The 16,434-nt window shown below is 42.3% G+C and overlaps 2 protein-coding genes across 3 annotated transcripts in view; one reads left to right on the top strand and one right to left on the bottom strand.

Moving 5' to 3' along the window:
- The first annotated feature begins 1,109 nt into the window (after positions 1–1,109).
- SAYSD1 (SAYSVFN motif domain containing 1) lies at positions 1,110–1,833 on the top strand. The gene is made up of 2 exons (XM_057415371.1): positions 1,110–1,277; positions 1,374–1,833. The coding sequence occupies exons 1-2, from the start codon at positions 1,116–1,118 to the stop codon at positions 1,665–1,667; spliced, it is 456 nt and encodes a 151-aa protein (XP_057271354.1). The 5' UTR covers positions 1,110–1,115; the 3' UTR covers positions 1,668–1,833.
- Positions 1,834–6,596: 4,763 nt separating this feature from the next.
- GLP1R (glucagon like peptide 1 receptor) overlaps positions 6,597–16,434 on the bottom strand; it is an 86,375-nt gene continuing 76,537 nt past the window's right edge. For both annotated transcript variants that reach the window (XM_057415406.1, XM_057415407.1), the window contains exons 11-13: positions 12,423–12,561; positions 11,481–11,522; positions 6,597–6,812 (exon numbers count right to left, since the gene is read on the bottom strand). In XM_057415406.1, the coding sequence (XP_057271389.1) occupies positions 6,645–6,812; positions 11,481–11,522; positions 12,423–12,561 (349 nt within the window). In that variant the 3' untranslated portion in view covers positions 6,597–6,644. The remainder of the gene's footprint in view (positions 6,813–11,480; positions 11,523–12,422; positions 12,562–16,434) is intronic.

Here is a 16,434-nt window from a genome sequence, read left to right as displayed (position 1 = left end):
CAAAGTTGCAAGGTTAAAAGTAAGTTATTTTGTAACTGAGCATAAAATAGGCATTTGAAAAATTATTTGGCTGGAAAAAAAACCACAATTTTTTTCCACATTAAGATAACTTAAGAACACCCAAATTGATTTTTATTAGACTTCTCATATTAACTTCTGAGCTGACACATGTGTGAGATATTCAGCCCTAAAGGTCACTTCTGAGAAAGCTGTAAGTAACTGGAAATGGCACTGCAGGATGAAACGATGTCTCATGGCTAATCATTACTGCTGCAGAGTGATAAATATTTCACTCCTGAGGCTAAGAGCCAGCTCCAGTAAATACATTTCTATTTCTTGGCTGTACTAATAACTGAAAGATGACGTGACAGAGCTGGTTTTCCTGATTTTAATTTTTTGTTTAAAGAGAAAGTGGGATGAACTGGAATGGTTTTAGCAGACACCCGTGCCAAGGGACACTGGAGAGGCCCCTATGCCAGCATTGGAGGAAGCCCACCACACACTCTTCCACAGCCAGCAGCAGGTGCCCAAGGCAAGCCGTGGCCCCTCTCACACCACTAAGCATGGGCCTGCCGGCATACCCAGCACATGTGGGTGCCCTTCACTTTTTCCTCCTTCTCCTCCTCCATGCCAACCCTGCCCAGGCTGCTCAGCACAGCTCTAAAACGACCACTCCAGTACCCAGCACAAACCCTGCTGGTCACGCTGGTTGCTAATGCTTCGTTCTTCTTCTCCAGGTTCTGGTCATCCCATGCTTCCTTCTATCCTTTCCCTTTTCATTTTGGTGTCAACATTAGTCATTAAGGTTTAAATATGAAAAACAAAAAGACAAACCACAAAAGGGGAAGGCCTTTGGTGATGTACAGTTTTTTTTTCAGAGCTAACCGGCTGGCTCCAGTACCAATTCACAAAAGGAAAGGCAGAGCATTGCCTATTGCCTGTGGGTCCCCATACGGGAGTTTCGGCCCCGCGAGCGCCCACGGTTCCGGGTCAGACGTTCCCCTCCCGGTCTCCATCCGACTCAGACCCCACTTTGGGTCCGCCCCGGAGCGGCGTTGCTCGGCCCCACCCCCGAGCGGAGCTACCGCACGGCTCCTGCGCAGGCGTGGGCGGCCATGTCTGCCACCGTGGAGCGGCGCCTGGCTGAGTTTCGGGCCGCCCGCGGCAGCGCCACCGCCTCATCGCGCCCAGCGGAGCCGCCGGGAAAGGCCACGGATCCGGAGGCCGCCGAGGGACAGCGGGAAGCCACCGCGGCGGGCCCGGGCGGCGGCCGTCAGGTGAGCGCTGACATGGGTGGAGAAGGGGAGGAGAGGGGCGGGGCTGCGTGGCGTCGTGTCGGTGCCTGACGCCGCCTTTCGCTGCCGCCTCTACAGGCCCCTCCCGGCGAGGCGGTGGCTCCGGTGTCGGGGCGGTTGCTGCTGGTGCTGAAGGTGCTGCTGTGGGCGGTGCTGCTGGCGTTGTTCGTGGAGCTGGAGCTGGGGCTGCCCTACTTCGTCCTCTCCCTGCTCTACTGGATGTACGTCGGCACCCGCGGCCCCGACGAGCGGCGGCAGGGAGAGCTGAGCGCATACTCCGTCTTTAACCCCGGCTGCGTCCCCATCCGCGGGACGCTGACCGTGGAGCAGCTGGAGCGGGAGCTGTATTACCGGCCAGCCGCCGGGAGGTAGTAACTGGCTCGGCTGCCGGGGACCCGCACTACCTCCACTCCCCGTACCACGGACCTCAGGAAGTGGGGGGAAGCACGTTATTTCTGTGAAAAACGCCGCTTGTGCCTTTCTCCTGGCGGGGTTTCCCCAGGCCCGGGCCGGTCCCGAATAAAGCCGTAGCAAAATGTGCGCTTCGGTCTCGTTCCCAGGGGAAGCTGAGACTGGGCAGCCGGCCGCAAAACCCCTCGTCTCCGGGGTTGTGCTGGTGGTGCAGCGATAGGCACGGTCTTTTCACAGCAGTGAGTCATCTGGTGAATTTCAGCTACTGGTGATCTTTGCCACTGGTACGGGAAGGCTGGTATTTGAGGGCACCTTCAGAGGAATAGACAACTGCTTTTCTTCCCAGCACTAGCAAGAATGCTCTTTCTGAAGAACAGACATGAAACACTATCTGTATACCTGAAATTGAATGATGCTTCTGTTTGCACTCATGTCTTTCATCTAAAACAAACATCTGATTTTAATGCAAGTTCCCTGTTTGCTTTATGTTAACAACTTTTATCATAGAATCATAGAATAGTTAGGGTTGGAAAGGACCTTAAGATCATCTAGCTCCAACTCCCTGCCATGGGCAGGGACACCTCACACTAAACCGTGTCACCCAAGGCTTTGTCCAGCCTGGCCTTTAACACCATCAGGGATGGAGCATTCACAGCTTCCTCGGACAACCCATTCCAGTGCCTTACATTTATAATGTAAGAAAAAAAGACATTATTATTCCTGGCATGTAATAAAATATAGGAGTTTAACCATCATTTTTGAAGAAACTTGGGATAAGTGTGCAGCAAATGTGGAAATGCAAGAGGCCCTCAGATGGAAGGGGATTTGCTCTGTCATTGGATACAGTCCTTTTAACAGAGCACAGCTGATGGTGCTTCTTAGTACCATCCCACAATGTGTAAAGTGTTCTTGTATGATCCACTGGTATTTTTTTAATACATATTTTATTAAATCATTAAGTCATAGTGAAGAGCAGCTAGTAGAACTTGTGCCTCTGAGGACTGAGCTGAGTCACAAATTGGTCTTTCAAATCCTGTTTCCTTATGACTTTTCTTATGTCACAGTTACACACAGTTGACTTACCACTGGGGAAACTAAGGAAAAGTTGTTTTGAATTTAATATGACTGGAAAGAGAATAATAGATTAAAGCACAGGTAATACGTTTAACACTGCCAAGCATCTCTCAGTAGCTTTTCACAGCACTCTCTTAGCTTCTGCATTGGTCTGATGTATAAATTCCAAATGTTGCTACTTAAAGCTGAGCACAGAATTTTGGGATTTGCACATACTTTGCCATCCTTTGGTTAAAAAAAAACTTCAGAAGTTCTCACTATTCCTACCAATTCCTTCTGACTCTTTACAAATAAAATGCTGCATTTTGGTTTTGATTAACACAGCCCCTGCAGATTCAAAAGCCTCTTTGGACATACAGTTGCAAATACAGAGCTTTGTTTCCTTAGAAGAACCAAGACTATGAGTCTTTCCATTCTTAAAAAGTATTCTAATTGCAGAGTAAGTAGTAGTCAGGTGATACTTAAATACATGACTGACAGAATTTTTTGAGTTGAAACTTTATTCACAAGGATAAAAATAAACATTAGCGTAGTGTTTAAGGGGAGTTGATACTCTGACATCTTATACAGTTTGATTCTGTGAGTGCTCTTCAAAACCAGGAAATACATGCAAATAAATATTAAATACAAGGTGATATTCATGAAATTATAAAATTATAGCAGCAATGCTGGAAGTTTTAATTTGCTGTAAACTCTAGTTATGTCCACATGAATTTGTAGACCCTTCTATTTAATGCTTCATGAAACAAGTTACAACAATAAATGAGCATGAAGCTGAAAGGCGCAAGAAATGAAAATTCACACAGTTCATCTGCTCCAGTGCTTTGTGTTAGGTTTGCTTATTTCATGATACTCAAATCACATTATAAATCCTGAAATGGAGACAGCTTGTAAAATAACAAAGGCTTGCAAGAGGTTTTATTGAAGTAGGTAGATAAAGTATGATGGAGAAATTGGTATTTAGGCCTTGCTGGAAGTACCCAAGTTCTCAAAATTAATTTTGCTTTGGTGGCAATTACTCTCACTGAGTCGTTCCCTCCCTTGGAGGGGATTTAAAAAGGTTTGAAGGCATGGGAGTTTAATCAGAGAGGTAGGGGGTGGGAAACCACTACTACCCTCTGCTTGGCTAAGGTCTCACTTCATCATCTTATATTTCTCTTGTATTCTAACAAGGTGGAATTTTGACTGGTGCTCGAGCTCTTCTTGTGGGCCCAAAGCCCTCTATTCTTCAGTGTCTGGGAGGGAGAAGAGCTTAGTAACACAAAAGCACATCAAACTGTTGAAACAATCTTGTGACAGCAGCTAAGTACAGGTTTGGTACCATGTGCGTAAATATTCTCTATTCCTATGTCAGTCCTCTTTCATTTGTTATGTGTACTTTTTCCAGCATAGTAGTGAGTTAAAACACTTCCGTAGCTTCCTGTCATAGCAAACTATCATCTTGCTAACTGTTGTACAAGTAGCAGAAACTTTTTTCCAGGTTTGCACACAACTAAGCAGGACCCTGGAAAACTAGCACCTACTCTTAAATATTCATGAGTGAAATTATTCCCTCCCGTGTGCATTATCATACAACTGTAAAGTTCATCTGTCATCATGCTGCCTTTTCACCTACCAGTGATTAACTTTACCAGGCTTCTATTCAAAGCACTCAAGGGCAGATGTTAAATAGAAACATCAAGCATAATCTTTATATACAGGAAGCTAATTAAGTTGTAGTACAGCAGTTAACATACACATGTGGTGCTCAGTTATTGTGTTGTATTGATGGTCACACAACACAGAAGCTGGTTACTCAGTTTACAGAAGAACCTGAGGTGCTTCATTCCAAGGTCAGCTCTGCAGCCAGAATTGGGAATGGAAGGCCTGGAAGTGGCTCAGGTTGAAGCCAGTGTGCTAAAAGTCCATAAGACAGCCTGGTGGATTTCTATAAGCATGTCTGATACACACACACACACACACACACACCCTGGAGCTCAATTACAAGCATCATAGAAGAAGGTAACACATCCTTGCCAATTCAATTCTAACCTGATGATTGCAAAACTAATCCACCCTGTTGGCAATCTGGATTCTAATACAATGATTAAATAATCCTATGCAAAGCAATCTACCTTCAGGCAGGAAAGATACTGAATTACACCCCAGAATATCCAGTTCACTTTTTTGGCAACAAGGGCTGTGAACACAAGTGCAAAGAGAGACTTGGAAATATGTAGGGTTTTTGGTTAGTTGGTTGTTTTTTTGGTTGTTTTTTTTTTTCTTTTGGTTTGGTTTGTTTTTTGGTTTTTTTTATTTTTTTTTTTTTAACTCTGCTTAATAGTCTTAACTGCTGTACCATGGAAGTTACTTACTACAAGAAATGTATGGATGGTGATGTGCTCAGAGCTAGTCCTTGGCACCTTGCCTCTCTGCTGTAAAAGGAGCCCGAATAACAGCTGAGTAAAGATCTATAAAACTTGCTGTTAAGTGATGCAAAGGAGCACATCCTGCTTGTAAAGGTACCGCTGTTTTTCCCCAGCAACTCTTGTTAATATCATGGGGGGGGGGGCTAGGTTAGATACATTCACTGCCAGAGCCCTAGCAGTTTTAAGCAAACAGACAAAAGCCCGTTGAATTTAGGATGGGGGGGGGGGGGGGGGGCATTTTCTGAATCCCGCTGATGGCAGGCAGGCTGGAGAGGAGGAAGAGAAGCAGGAGGGCAGCCCAGCCCAGCATGGGCAGGCGGGCAACGGGAGCTGTCCGTCGTGCTGAACCCGCATCCGTCACACCAGTCCAGGTCCAGCGCAGCCTCCGGCAGGTATCACCCGTCTGGAGAAAAACAACAAGGCTGGAGGAGAAAGAAAAGCAAGCCTGCACAGTGGAATACCGCATCTTTTCCAAGTAGTTGAATTCTGCTAAGAGCAGCTGTGACCACAAGCTGACTTCTGTGTGCTTGCACCCACAAAAAACAGCGTGTAGCTTAGAAAATGTCCTCTCGAACCACAAGTCACTCTCCTGTCCCTGCTCACACCTGTGTGCCAGGTCTTTTACAGAGAGCCCATGTAAAAACAAGAGCTGTGCATTCAGGGGCTATTTCCACCCATGTGAATAGAGACAATGGACATTTATTAATAGCAGAAGAGGTCCCTACCACATAGTTGGTTTGGTTTATTTATTTTCCAGTGATGCTTAAAAAGATAATTCAGAAATGTATGCCATGCTACCTGCTGTACTGATAGACCTTCACAATGCTGTTCTTCACCTACCGAGAAAACGGGTAAGCATCATCTTCAACTTTAGCTTTGGGAAACTTACTACAAAACTGATTCTTCCCCTAACACACAAGTTGTGTCTCACTGAGTATTGTGGTAGGGCTTTTTTGTTTGTGGTTTTTTTTTTGTTTGTTTGGTTTGGTTTGGGGGGGGTGTGTGTTTGTTTGTTTGTTTTTCTGTCCAAAAAATGGTGCTACACCTTATCCTAACCCATAAACGTCTAAATGTACTTTTTGGCAATAATCATACTCTATTCTTGTAATTTAACCAATCACTCAGCTTGCCCACTCAATAGTAATAAGCCATTGACCCCATGCTTTGAGACTGGATCAATGCTATGCTTAAGAGTTTTGGACACCTGGAGGCCTTATGTGCAAACAGAAAGATCTCTTTTAACTTACTTTAGACATGATCAATTTTTCCTCTGATGTGTTGATTACATTAGCAGATTGCTTTCCCTAAAAACCTTTGTCCAACAGCCTGCAGGCAATAAGCAGCATATACTTAAGTTTCTTGCTGGAGATGGCATACGTAAGCCACTTGCTTGGATAATGGTTTTCAGTTATATTACACAGTCCATTGTTCTCAGTCTCATTCACCTGCAGAAATCTTAGCTGAACGTGGCATGACATGTGGCAGCGTAGACAGTACTGCCTACTGTGCCTCCACTACTGATGCTGTTGGCTGGACACTTAAGAGGTTTCATACTGCTGTCTCTCTGGACATACAGATGTTCCAATCTCCAGCGCTCCCAGCTTTTCCGAAACTCCATCTGAACCTAACAGAAACAAGGAAACTAAAGGAATGAATACAGGACTTCAGATCTTTAAATGACTCAAAAAAAAAAAAAAAGCAGTGAGATGAAAATAAAGATACCATACTACTGAAAAAAGCTGGCAATGCTTCAAACCTGCAATATTATTGCTTCAAATTATCCAATTATCTCATTAGCCCATTATAGGGTATTCCATGTTTAAAATAATGACAGCATTCACTTTTACTTGTAGAAATAAAGCTCTTTTATGCACCAGGAAATCTTACCTTCATTATTTTATTCTAAATTGTATTCAGCTGCAATACTGAATGTACTCTATGCCCTATCAGTACTAACAATTAAGTTGACTGCTTATCAGCCAGGAAATGACTGAAAAGACCAGATTCCTGCTCAGTACTGTCACTACAGGTATTCTTAAGGGTTCTGTTTTAACTTTTGGTTTGATTTAAACAGTATTAAGTCTTAGATTATTTTTGTTCTTTGAATATATACAGAGGCTTGTATTCTATAAAAAATTAAAGATTTATTCAGAATTGAAAAAACAACAATCAAGCACATTAAAGACTGTACTTTTCCCCTCATTTTTAAATAGCACTTACAATATCTTGCTCTAGATATCAGCTTTTTTAAAAGCTACAGAATATGCTCATCCAGTCACAAGTTCTGGGTTAAACTGTGTAACCTCTGTACTCATTTGGAAGTTTATCCAGGGTCTTGCACCTGCTAAACAAGAACAGAATTTAGGTCTTCCTGTTCCGTGGGCAAAGTTCTTGCTATTTGACTGAAGTAAGAATCTCCATTAGCTTTTAACATATTAAGGCAGAGGACATAAAATGGAACCTTTTTTTTTTACTCCAGGGAAAGGCAGGAGTACAACTACAGTAATCAATTCATTATAGTATGTACTTTAGTCTGGAAGTAAGTTCACTACAAGAGGGCCTGTAAAGTGAGCCTTCTCTGCAGAGTTCCTTTTTATTTCCTTGTAGGGTCTGTTAGTGACCATCAAGAGACTAAATGGGTTGATGGCTGTTTCAGCACAGGCTTGTCATCATATCCAGGTTCCTGAAACCTTTATTCTCAGAGGGGAAACCTCCTAGAGAACCGGCTGCGGTATGTCTGTCTACTCTGTTTGTTCATTGTGAAATAGTGAACCTGGAAGGCCACCCTAAAAAAGGAGCAGAACCCTACACACTCTATTGGCTTCCCTTGGTGGTTATTTCTAGCAGTAGAAGCTCTGGACTACAGCCCTTGTCCTGAATAATGTCTTGGTGGGAAACAGCTGCACCTCTGCATTTTTGACAATGGAATCTGTTTCTCCAGTATCACAACCAAATGGGACAGAAGGAAAGATGCCGAGATAGATCCTTGTATTTTACCATAACTCAGGGCTTTCGTGTCAAAAGCTGCACAAAGACACCAGAAAAAGAGAGTGTGTCTGGGATAGCTTGGCACAGAAGAATGACAGACAACAGTGCGACAAAAACGTAAACAGTGAAATGCAGGGACCGTACTATCTGCAGGAGAAGAACTGACTGTATTACCACCCCAATACTTGATACCTTTTTAGGCCATGGAAAGTAGTTGGTTTAGTAGTCAGCACTGTGAAAAAAACAGTGTAGACATTTACAGGCAGATCCTGAAAGCAAGCATAAACATACTTGCTGACTAAGTCAATAAGCAATAGAAATAGGTATCTTAGAATCAGTCAAAGGGAGGAAATGAGTCTTCAATCTGGCTGGAATGACAGGCTGTATCCTAGAACTACGATATAAATAGCCTGCAATGCTGAGATGAAGTGAATGGGAAGACCTGAGCAAAAGACTATAGGAATGAATCTGTCTTAGGAATTGATCTGAATGACAGAATATTAGTTTTCTCTCTAGAGGATAGGAAAAAGCTAAAGAGCAGCTCTGCAGTCTGTGTTGAATTGAGTTTTGTCTTAGACTGTGAATGTCCGAGGGAATAAGTTAAGAATTATTTTCTGAAGAGGCAATTCTTGAACACAGAAGTAGATCTACAGATCTTTCAGCAAAATAATTAGCCTAGTGACTTCCAGGAGTGGGTTAGAGGCCCCAGAAATAAGCTCTGCAGGGAAAAGGGAACCATGAACAAGGCTCTCACAAGAAAGGGGAAGGAAAATTTTTATATAGTGTATTTTGAAAGAGAAAGGGAAGAGGTATGAGAACTCGGAAAAGATGGTCAAGGAGCTCAAAGACACAGAAGACTTCTCACAGAGAGCAGCTGATTGAGCTTAATGCAGCTAGTGGGCAAGGGTGTTGGGAGTATGGCAATGAATCCATACTCCAATTACAAAAAAAAACAAAAAAAACCCAACCAAAACCAAACAAAACTTCAGCAGAAAAACTCATCATAGTGAAAGGAAAGTAGGTCTGAAATGGGATAGAATGGAGGTGGTGGAGGAGTTCAATGGATGGTCAGTATAGAGAATGAAAAGAAATTAAAAGAAAAAGAGAAGATTGGGCAGTAATTAAAAAAAAAAAAAAAAAAAAATCAGAAGTCCTGGAGTCAGCACAGATTCTTTAAAGTAGAAGAATGAAGTGTATTTCCATTGCAATAGGAAGACTACAGAGAATGAAACCTGAACCAGGTTAAGCTAATTCAGGTGGAAAGAGGCAGTGGTTTAGAATATATCTTACAGAAAGCAATTCTAATTGCAGAAAAACTGGTCATATTAAGGCCATCTTATTTTGCAGATAACATTGGTGATCAGACTGACAAATCTGATGAGATGCTGCTATTGGCAGTATCAGTGAAAATCCTAGAATCTTTCCAGTGAAATATGACTGAAATATGAACATACTTTAATGTTTTTGCATAAGCAGATACTAGAAAAGTATATTAATATAAATTCTAACTTTATTTCTACCCTTGATCTAGCACCAGAACTTGTAAAAATCTTTCATTCTGTATGGTTAAGGAAAAAAAAAAGTAAGTCACAGACAAAAATAAAAACAGACCATACTGCAAACAAGGGTAGTCTTCAGGTACATATAGTCTGTCAGAAGAAAAACAGTTTCTCATTTAGCTTAGAAAAAATTCTCATATAGTTTAGGAAAGAAATAGAAGAGCCTTGACATAATCAAACTCTTTACATGGATTTATTTTATGGATGCTGATGACTGGGCTTGACAAAATCCTCCTCCTTTCTTTTAGCAAGGGTTGGAAAAAGCAAAAATAATTAATCCTAGACTGTCAGCCTTTTGTGAAGCTGAGCTAACACTAACACTGTGGTTAGATTTTATGAATTACTACAAAGACAAAAGAACTATAGCAACAAAAGATTTGGAGGACCTCTTAGAAATGTAGGTAGGCTACTTCACAGTAAGTTCCCTCAAATGAAACAAGCCTATTTGTTTCAGGGTTTGTAATAAAGTTTGGGCTATGATGTAATTTTGCCCTTGTATCACATGGAGGAAATGACTGATTGGGCATTACTCATGAGAGGCCTGGCTGCAGTTGCATAGGGAATGTATGAGCAAAGGCCAGAGTGATCAAAAGAAATACATGATGCACCAGCAGACGGTGCTGCGTTTCAGGATTAAAGTACACCTGTAAAGCTGTACAAGGAATTTGAAACAAATATTCTCCTAATCACGCTTGGGCAGAGCCTGCTGCTATGCACCTCTGACTTTCATAAGCAGTACGATTAACACATCAACTTAAACAAAATCTTACCCACAAACTACAGAAGTGAGCAGTCTCCTGAAGGGCTTAATTTAGGATGCCCACTGCTTTTCTGTTGACTTCAGCCTGGCCATAATGACACGAGTAGAACATTATTCCATTGATTCTAATTCCTTGGTGAGGCTCATCTCTCAACAGGTGACTGAATTACCGTGCCATGTTCAGTAGACTTAGTAGAGTAGATTTAGCATGAGTGTAAAACACATTGATGTGCAGTAAACTTACTAATGTACTGTCAAATTAGTAGTGTTTGCTTGCCTTGCAAACCTGGCTGCTGAATGAAGAATAATAATAATCACTTGCAAGGGAACATGAGAGATTCCTGCAGTAGTAAATCAGAAAAACACTCTTTCCCTCAACAGGGCTGGGATTCAGCAGAAGCCATAGAAGATGATACTCGCAATCAATTAACTCAAAGCCCTAGCTGAATTTCTTCTGGACGTGTGGGTGAGCTCCCCACTCCATGAAGTTCGGTTTGAATGAGAGAGCAGTGATGTCTTCAAGTAGCTGGGCCACAAGAAAGATCAGACAGAACCAAATTGTACAGGCATTAGCCAAGATGACTCCCCCACCTCATCAGTCTTGTCTGAGCTGAGTTCTCAGAATAAAACTGGCTCTACTTCCACATTCCTCAAAACAAGTAAGTAAGAAGCACTATGACACAGATTAAGAAAAGCAGCTATAATTCTTAATAAAATAAAAGCTTCAGCAGTGCAAACTACACAATTGTGAGCAAGACAATTTGCAAGATTTCATGTCTACAAATAGTGGCCCTAAATTATACTGCCTGAATTCTTTCCATAAACATTTGTCTGAGGAGTTGTCCTGTGTAGCTGTACAGAGGTGGGTTTGTAAAACAAATGAAAGTCCTGAACAAGGCTAGTTTAGGCAGTTCAAGATCATTTTCAGTTTTCTTTCCCTACAGTGGATGCTGATAAGGCAAACTGAACACCTAGTGTGTCTTACCTCATTATTGATGAAACAGTAGAGAATTGCAACCATCAGCCCCTGAAATCAACAAAAAACAGAACAGCAGTGAGCAGAGCAATTCCATCACTTTGCCAAACAAACTTGCAGAGGGCTAGAAGCTCCACAATGGCATGCCTCATAAAAGACTGAAGGATGGAGACAATCTCTGGTCCCTGCCAGCTCTGATGGCAGATGAGAGATTTGACAGAACTATGTCTCAAAGTGCACAATACTGGGAGGAAGATGTTAATGTTTCTTCAACCAGTTATTTTTTTCTAAAGATACCTTTCCCCTTCTTTTTCCTTACCTGGTTTCAAGTTATAAACACTTTGTAAGTGAATAATTCATGGTGATCTTAAATACAGTTTTGTGCTTAATAAAAGGGAATGAGTGGGTGAGCAGAGAAACTAGAACAATGATTGCTTTAGACAAGGAGACTCTTGAAATGGCCTTACCTAAGGCAATAGCTACAAAAAAAAAAAAAAAAAACCACAGTAAACCTACATCCTCCTCGTATGCAGTTACAGCTGTAGATAGTTACCTCTTACAGCACAGATTTTCCAGGGAGTATCAAAAACACTAGAGAAAGCACAAAATCTGCTTTCAGCAATGCCATTATACAATTACAGGAAATCACAGACAATTTCATTATTGCCTTGAGGTGTCCCATAGGAAGTAGATATTAATACGTGGATAGGAATACCAATTTGTTGTGGTCAAATTTAAGAACATTGAGACACAAGAGTACATGACACTAACATGTAAGTTGGCTATTAAAAATTAGTCCTCATATTTTCCCTCCCACTGTCATAATCCTGTAATATCCAGCACTAAATTGAGAAATATAAAGAACAGGGAACATGCAATGAATGAGAGAGAAAGCAGGTCCCCAAAGAGCAGTTAAAAAATATCTTTTGCATATGGGCACGATGCTGCTACCTGGAAAGAAGCAAAGGAGAGTTCAGTGAAAAGCTTCACAAAGCGCAGCATCCCTCTGGCATGCTCATCAGTAATAAAAGCAAAGATGACTTCATGGGTCCCCAGCAGCGGGATCAGAGTCAATGTAGACTTGGCCAGCCTAAAATCACAAAGAAAGAAAAAAAAAGATGCCACTGAGTAGATCACTGTTGATCCCAATCACTGGGAGTCACAGTTTCTGCATTCTACTTCTGACACACTGTCAACACTGATAAGTCACTGTACCACTTTGTGTTGCAGGGTCCTCCTCAAAAGGTGGCAGGAAAAAAAAGAAAAAAAAAAATAATCCCTCAAAATAACCTTAGTGTGTTATTATATAACCCTTAGTTAGGGTTGCAAAGGACCTTAGGATCATCTAGTTCCAACCCCCCCTGCCATGGGCAGGGACACCTCACACTAAACCATGTCACCCAAGGCTTTGTCCAACCTGGGCTTGAACACTACCAGGGATGGAGCAATCATAACTTTCTTGGGCAGCCCATTCCAGTGCCTCACTACCCTCACAGTAAAGAACTTTCTCCTTATATCCAATCTAAACTTCCCTTGTTTAAGTTTGAACCCGTTACCCCTTGTATTATCACTACAGTCCCTAATGAAGAGTCCCTCCCCAGCATCCCTATAGGCCCCCTTCAGATACTGGAAGGCTGCTATGAGGTCTCCACGCAGCCTTCTCTTCTCCAGGCTGAACAGCCCCAACTTTCTCAGCCTGTCTTCATACGGGAGGTGCTCCAGTCCCCTGATCATCCTTGTGGCCCTCCTCTGGACTTGTTCCAACAGTTCCATGTCCTTTTTATGTTGAGGACACCAGAACTGCACACAATACTCCAGGTGAAGTCTCACGAGAGCAGAGCAGAGGGGCAGGATCACCCCCTCCAACCTGCTGGTCACGCTCCTTTTGATGCAGCCCAGGATACGGTTGGCTTTCTGGGCTGCGAGCACACACTGAAGCCTGCTCATGTTAAGTTTCTCATCAACCAATACCCCCAAGTCCTTCTCCATAGGGCTGCTCTGAATCTCTTCTCTGCCCAACCTGTAGCTGTGCCTGGAAAATCTTTCAAATGCAGGAGGCCACATGCTTTCTTGTACTTGAGATGTCTTCTTGTGTATCCTTTTCCCAATTTGTAAGCAGGAAAGATGACCAAAACCTACCTTATTGATGGCCTGAAAGATAAAATCTATTAATAATTGGAATATTAAAAAAAAATTTGTAGCAAAGGGAGGAGTACTTGCTGTTCCTTCGCACCTCTGTGTTGTGTTAAATCTTTAGAACACTGTAACAAACCGTAACTGCAGAACACTTTGTAAAAGCAGTTAAACTGTCTTAAAGTGAGTGATAACTCCATGATTTAAATGGCAAGTTCAAAGACACAGCTAGGAAAGGAAAAATGACAAACCAACCTGAAATAAAACATTTCTCACTTGAGAGAGCAATACTAAGGGATACAACCCCACGAAAACATTCATGAGAATGGTCCTTAACTCTCTTTTGATAGACATACATGCTAGCCACCCAACAGGATAATGAAAGCATCCCTGGGTCTTCCATTAAGTTGCTTTCTCCTCAGTCAGTGCCCATTCTGTACTGCTGTATGGGGTTACTACATACCAGGTGTAAGACTCAGACTGATCAGACTGGGAGAAGAGATGTGCGATTTTGAGCACTCCTCTGGGTGGTGTGAGTCAAGGTCCCTATTCACAGCCTCAGGCTTTGGTGCAAGAGAGGTGGGGGCACTGCTGGCTTCTGGTGTCTTTATAGCCAACTGCCCACTCTCACTGCTGCCACAGTGCCTCCTCTTGTTCCATCCACTGGCTTGCCAATGTCTTTGATACACAAGGACTAAAGGATAGTGAATCAAAGCAACTATTGAAATTCAACAGTTTACATGCACAGGTAAGCAGAAATGCAGATCTATAGCAGAGCTAGACAAATCACTGCATTTGGGATAGTAAACTTGCTTAAATGAGCAGCTTACCAGCAACTCCTGCGATAGAGGCTCTGCTCCACCACCACCTGCCTGAGATAGAGGTAGAAGCAGAAGCCTGCTGCTGAATTGGTTCTGGAGACACCTCCAGAACTGCCAGTGAGTTGTGCAGGTGCACAGCAATCCCCTGGTTTATTTAATGCATGCCATTTACTCTAGATGGGATACTTGGAGAACTCTGCCTTAAACAGGAAACCATGCAAAGTCTATGAAAAGACTTCCTAGATAATTAAGACCTCCCTAAAGAAAATATTTTCCCTGAACAAGGCAAGAAGTTTCTTCACAATTCTTTCCTTCTATAGGGAAAAGCGACTTGCTACCATACTGAACAGTGAGCACTCTCTCTTTGTCAAATGAATGGGCAACAGGAGAGAGGTGAAGGAAAGACTAGCCTGAGAGCAGAACGTGTTTCTCCTTTCTATACATAAACGTATCTTAGCTTGGCTTAGTGTCTTTCTAGGGCACCTAGACTTGTCCTTGCTTAAAATAACACATTCGAGCATTGCAGTTCAGTCTTCTCTCCACCAAAACTCTTTTCCAGTGTTTTTGAGCATAAAAAGAGGAGGGGAAGGGGAATTCTGATACAGCAATCTCTGACTACTGGTCTTGTTATTGTCAGAAGCTTACCAATGACTTTCTCCAAAGCTTCTGGCTATAACCACCATCTTCTGGACAGACCACCAAGACTATACTCTTCATCAGTGAAGGCTTTGTGCTTGGTAAATCCTTTCTAATAAAGATTTTTGAACATGCAACATGAAGAAATCAATGAACACACACCTCTGAGAAATGGCTCACCTGCATTAGACCTTCCTGCTGCCTGCAGAAGTCAAGAAGGCACAGAAGAAAGCCCTCCCTGTACATTTACAGTCAGACTTGTAAATGGTTTCAGGCCATCAGAACTGGAAAATCTCCCCCTTCCACCACTGCAAATTTTACCCTGGCATATAAATATCAAAAAATCCGCCAAAGAACAGGCATGAAAGCAGTGCCCTTTACTCTGTTTTAAGGTCTAAAGTGCATTAGAATTTCCAAAATTTCACGAGGTAAAGAAGGTAGGTAACATACAAAGGCAACTCTATTCTCTGACAAGAATGTACTAAAATACACGCATGTCCAGCTTAGAAGACTGCAGCATTGAAATACCCAACTTTAAGTCAACCAGCAGTAAAGTCCAGCAACCACAGCACGTAGCTCCAAACTGGTTAATTCAATAGCTAACTAGTTATTTCTATATTATTTTTGAGACTGCAATACAAAAGTGTTCTGAAAGATTCAGAAATGAGGGATGTGACCATGAATCTCAGCAAGGTGATTAAAAACCAGGAAGGATACAGATTAACATGGTGAAGCCTACAAAATAAAAATTGATCATTTCTCTGATAACCTTGATATCTCTCTTGAAACATTCTATGCATTCAAGATTGAAAGTTTGTCCCAGTAACAACTGGCAAGAAGAACAAAGAGTAACGCTCAAAATTACCCAGCCTGCTCTTCACTGAAGAGAAAGCCTCAATTTCTATAAAACAGTAACAATAATATAACGCTCATATTAGTTTTTTCAAATTAGAATAGGATAGAATAGTTTGTTTCATTTGGAAGGGACCAACAACAATCATCTAGTCCAACTGTCTGAGTAATTCAAGGCTGACAAAAAGTTAAAGCACGTTATCAAGAGTATTGTCCATATGCCTCTTTAAATATTGACAGGCCTGGGGCATTGACCCAGTCTTGAGGAAGACTGTTCCAGTGTTTGACCACCTTCTTGGTAAAAGAATGCTTCAAAATGTCCAGTTTAAACTTCCCGACAGAACTTTGAGGCATTCCCACAGTGCCTATCACTGAATACCTGTGAGAAGAGATTAGCACCTTCCTCTCCACTTGCCCTCCTCAGGAAGCTGTAGAGGACAATGAGATCTCCTTTCAGCCTCATTTTTTCTGAACTAGGTAATTCCAAAGACCTCAGCCACTCCCACAGGACATTCCTGCCA

Source organism: Pezoporus wallicus, unplaced genomic scaffold (genome assembly GCF_028554395.1).
Source record: "Pezoporus wallicus isolate ANWC-B61680 ecotype Strahan unplaced genomic scaffold, APGP_CSIRO_Pwel_v1 contig_5352, whole genome shotgun sequence".
NCBI lineage: Eukaryota > Metazoa > Chordata > Aves > Psittaciformes > Psittacidae > Pezoporus > Pezoporus wallicus.
This window is presented reverse-complemented; position numbering and strand designations above follow the sequence as displayed.

What these genes read in the sequence shown, in the direction of transcription:
- SAYSD1 (XM_057415371.1), top strand. Translation starts at nt 1,116, where the DNA reads ATGTCTGCCACCGTGGAGCGGCGCCTGGCTGAGTTTCGGGCCGCCCGC. An exon ending in GCCCGGGCGGCGGCCGTCAG is followed by an intron (nt 1,278 to 1,373) that starts GTGAGCGCTGAC and finishes CCGCCTCTACAG; the next exon opens with GCCCCTCCCGGCGAGGCGGT.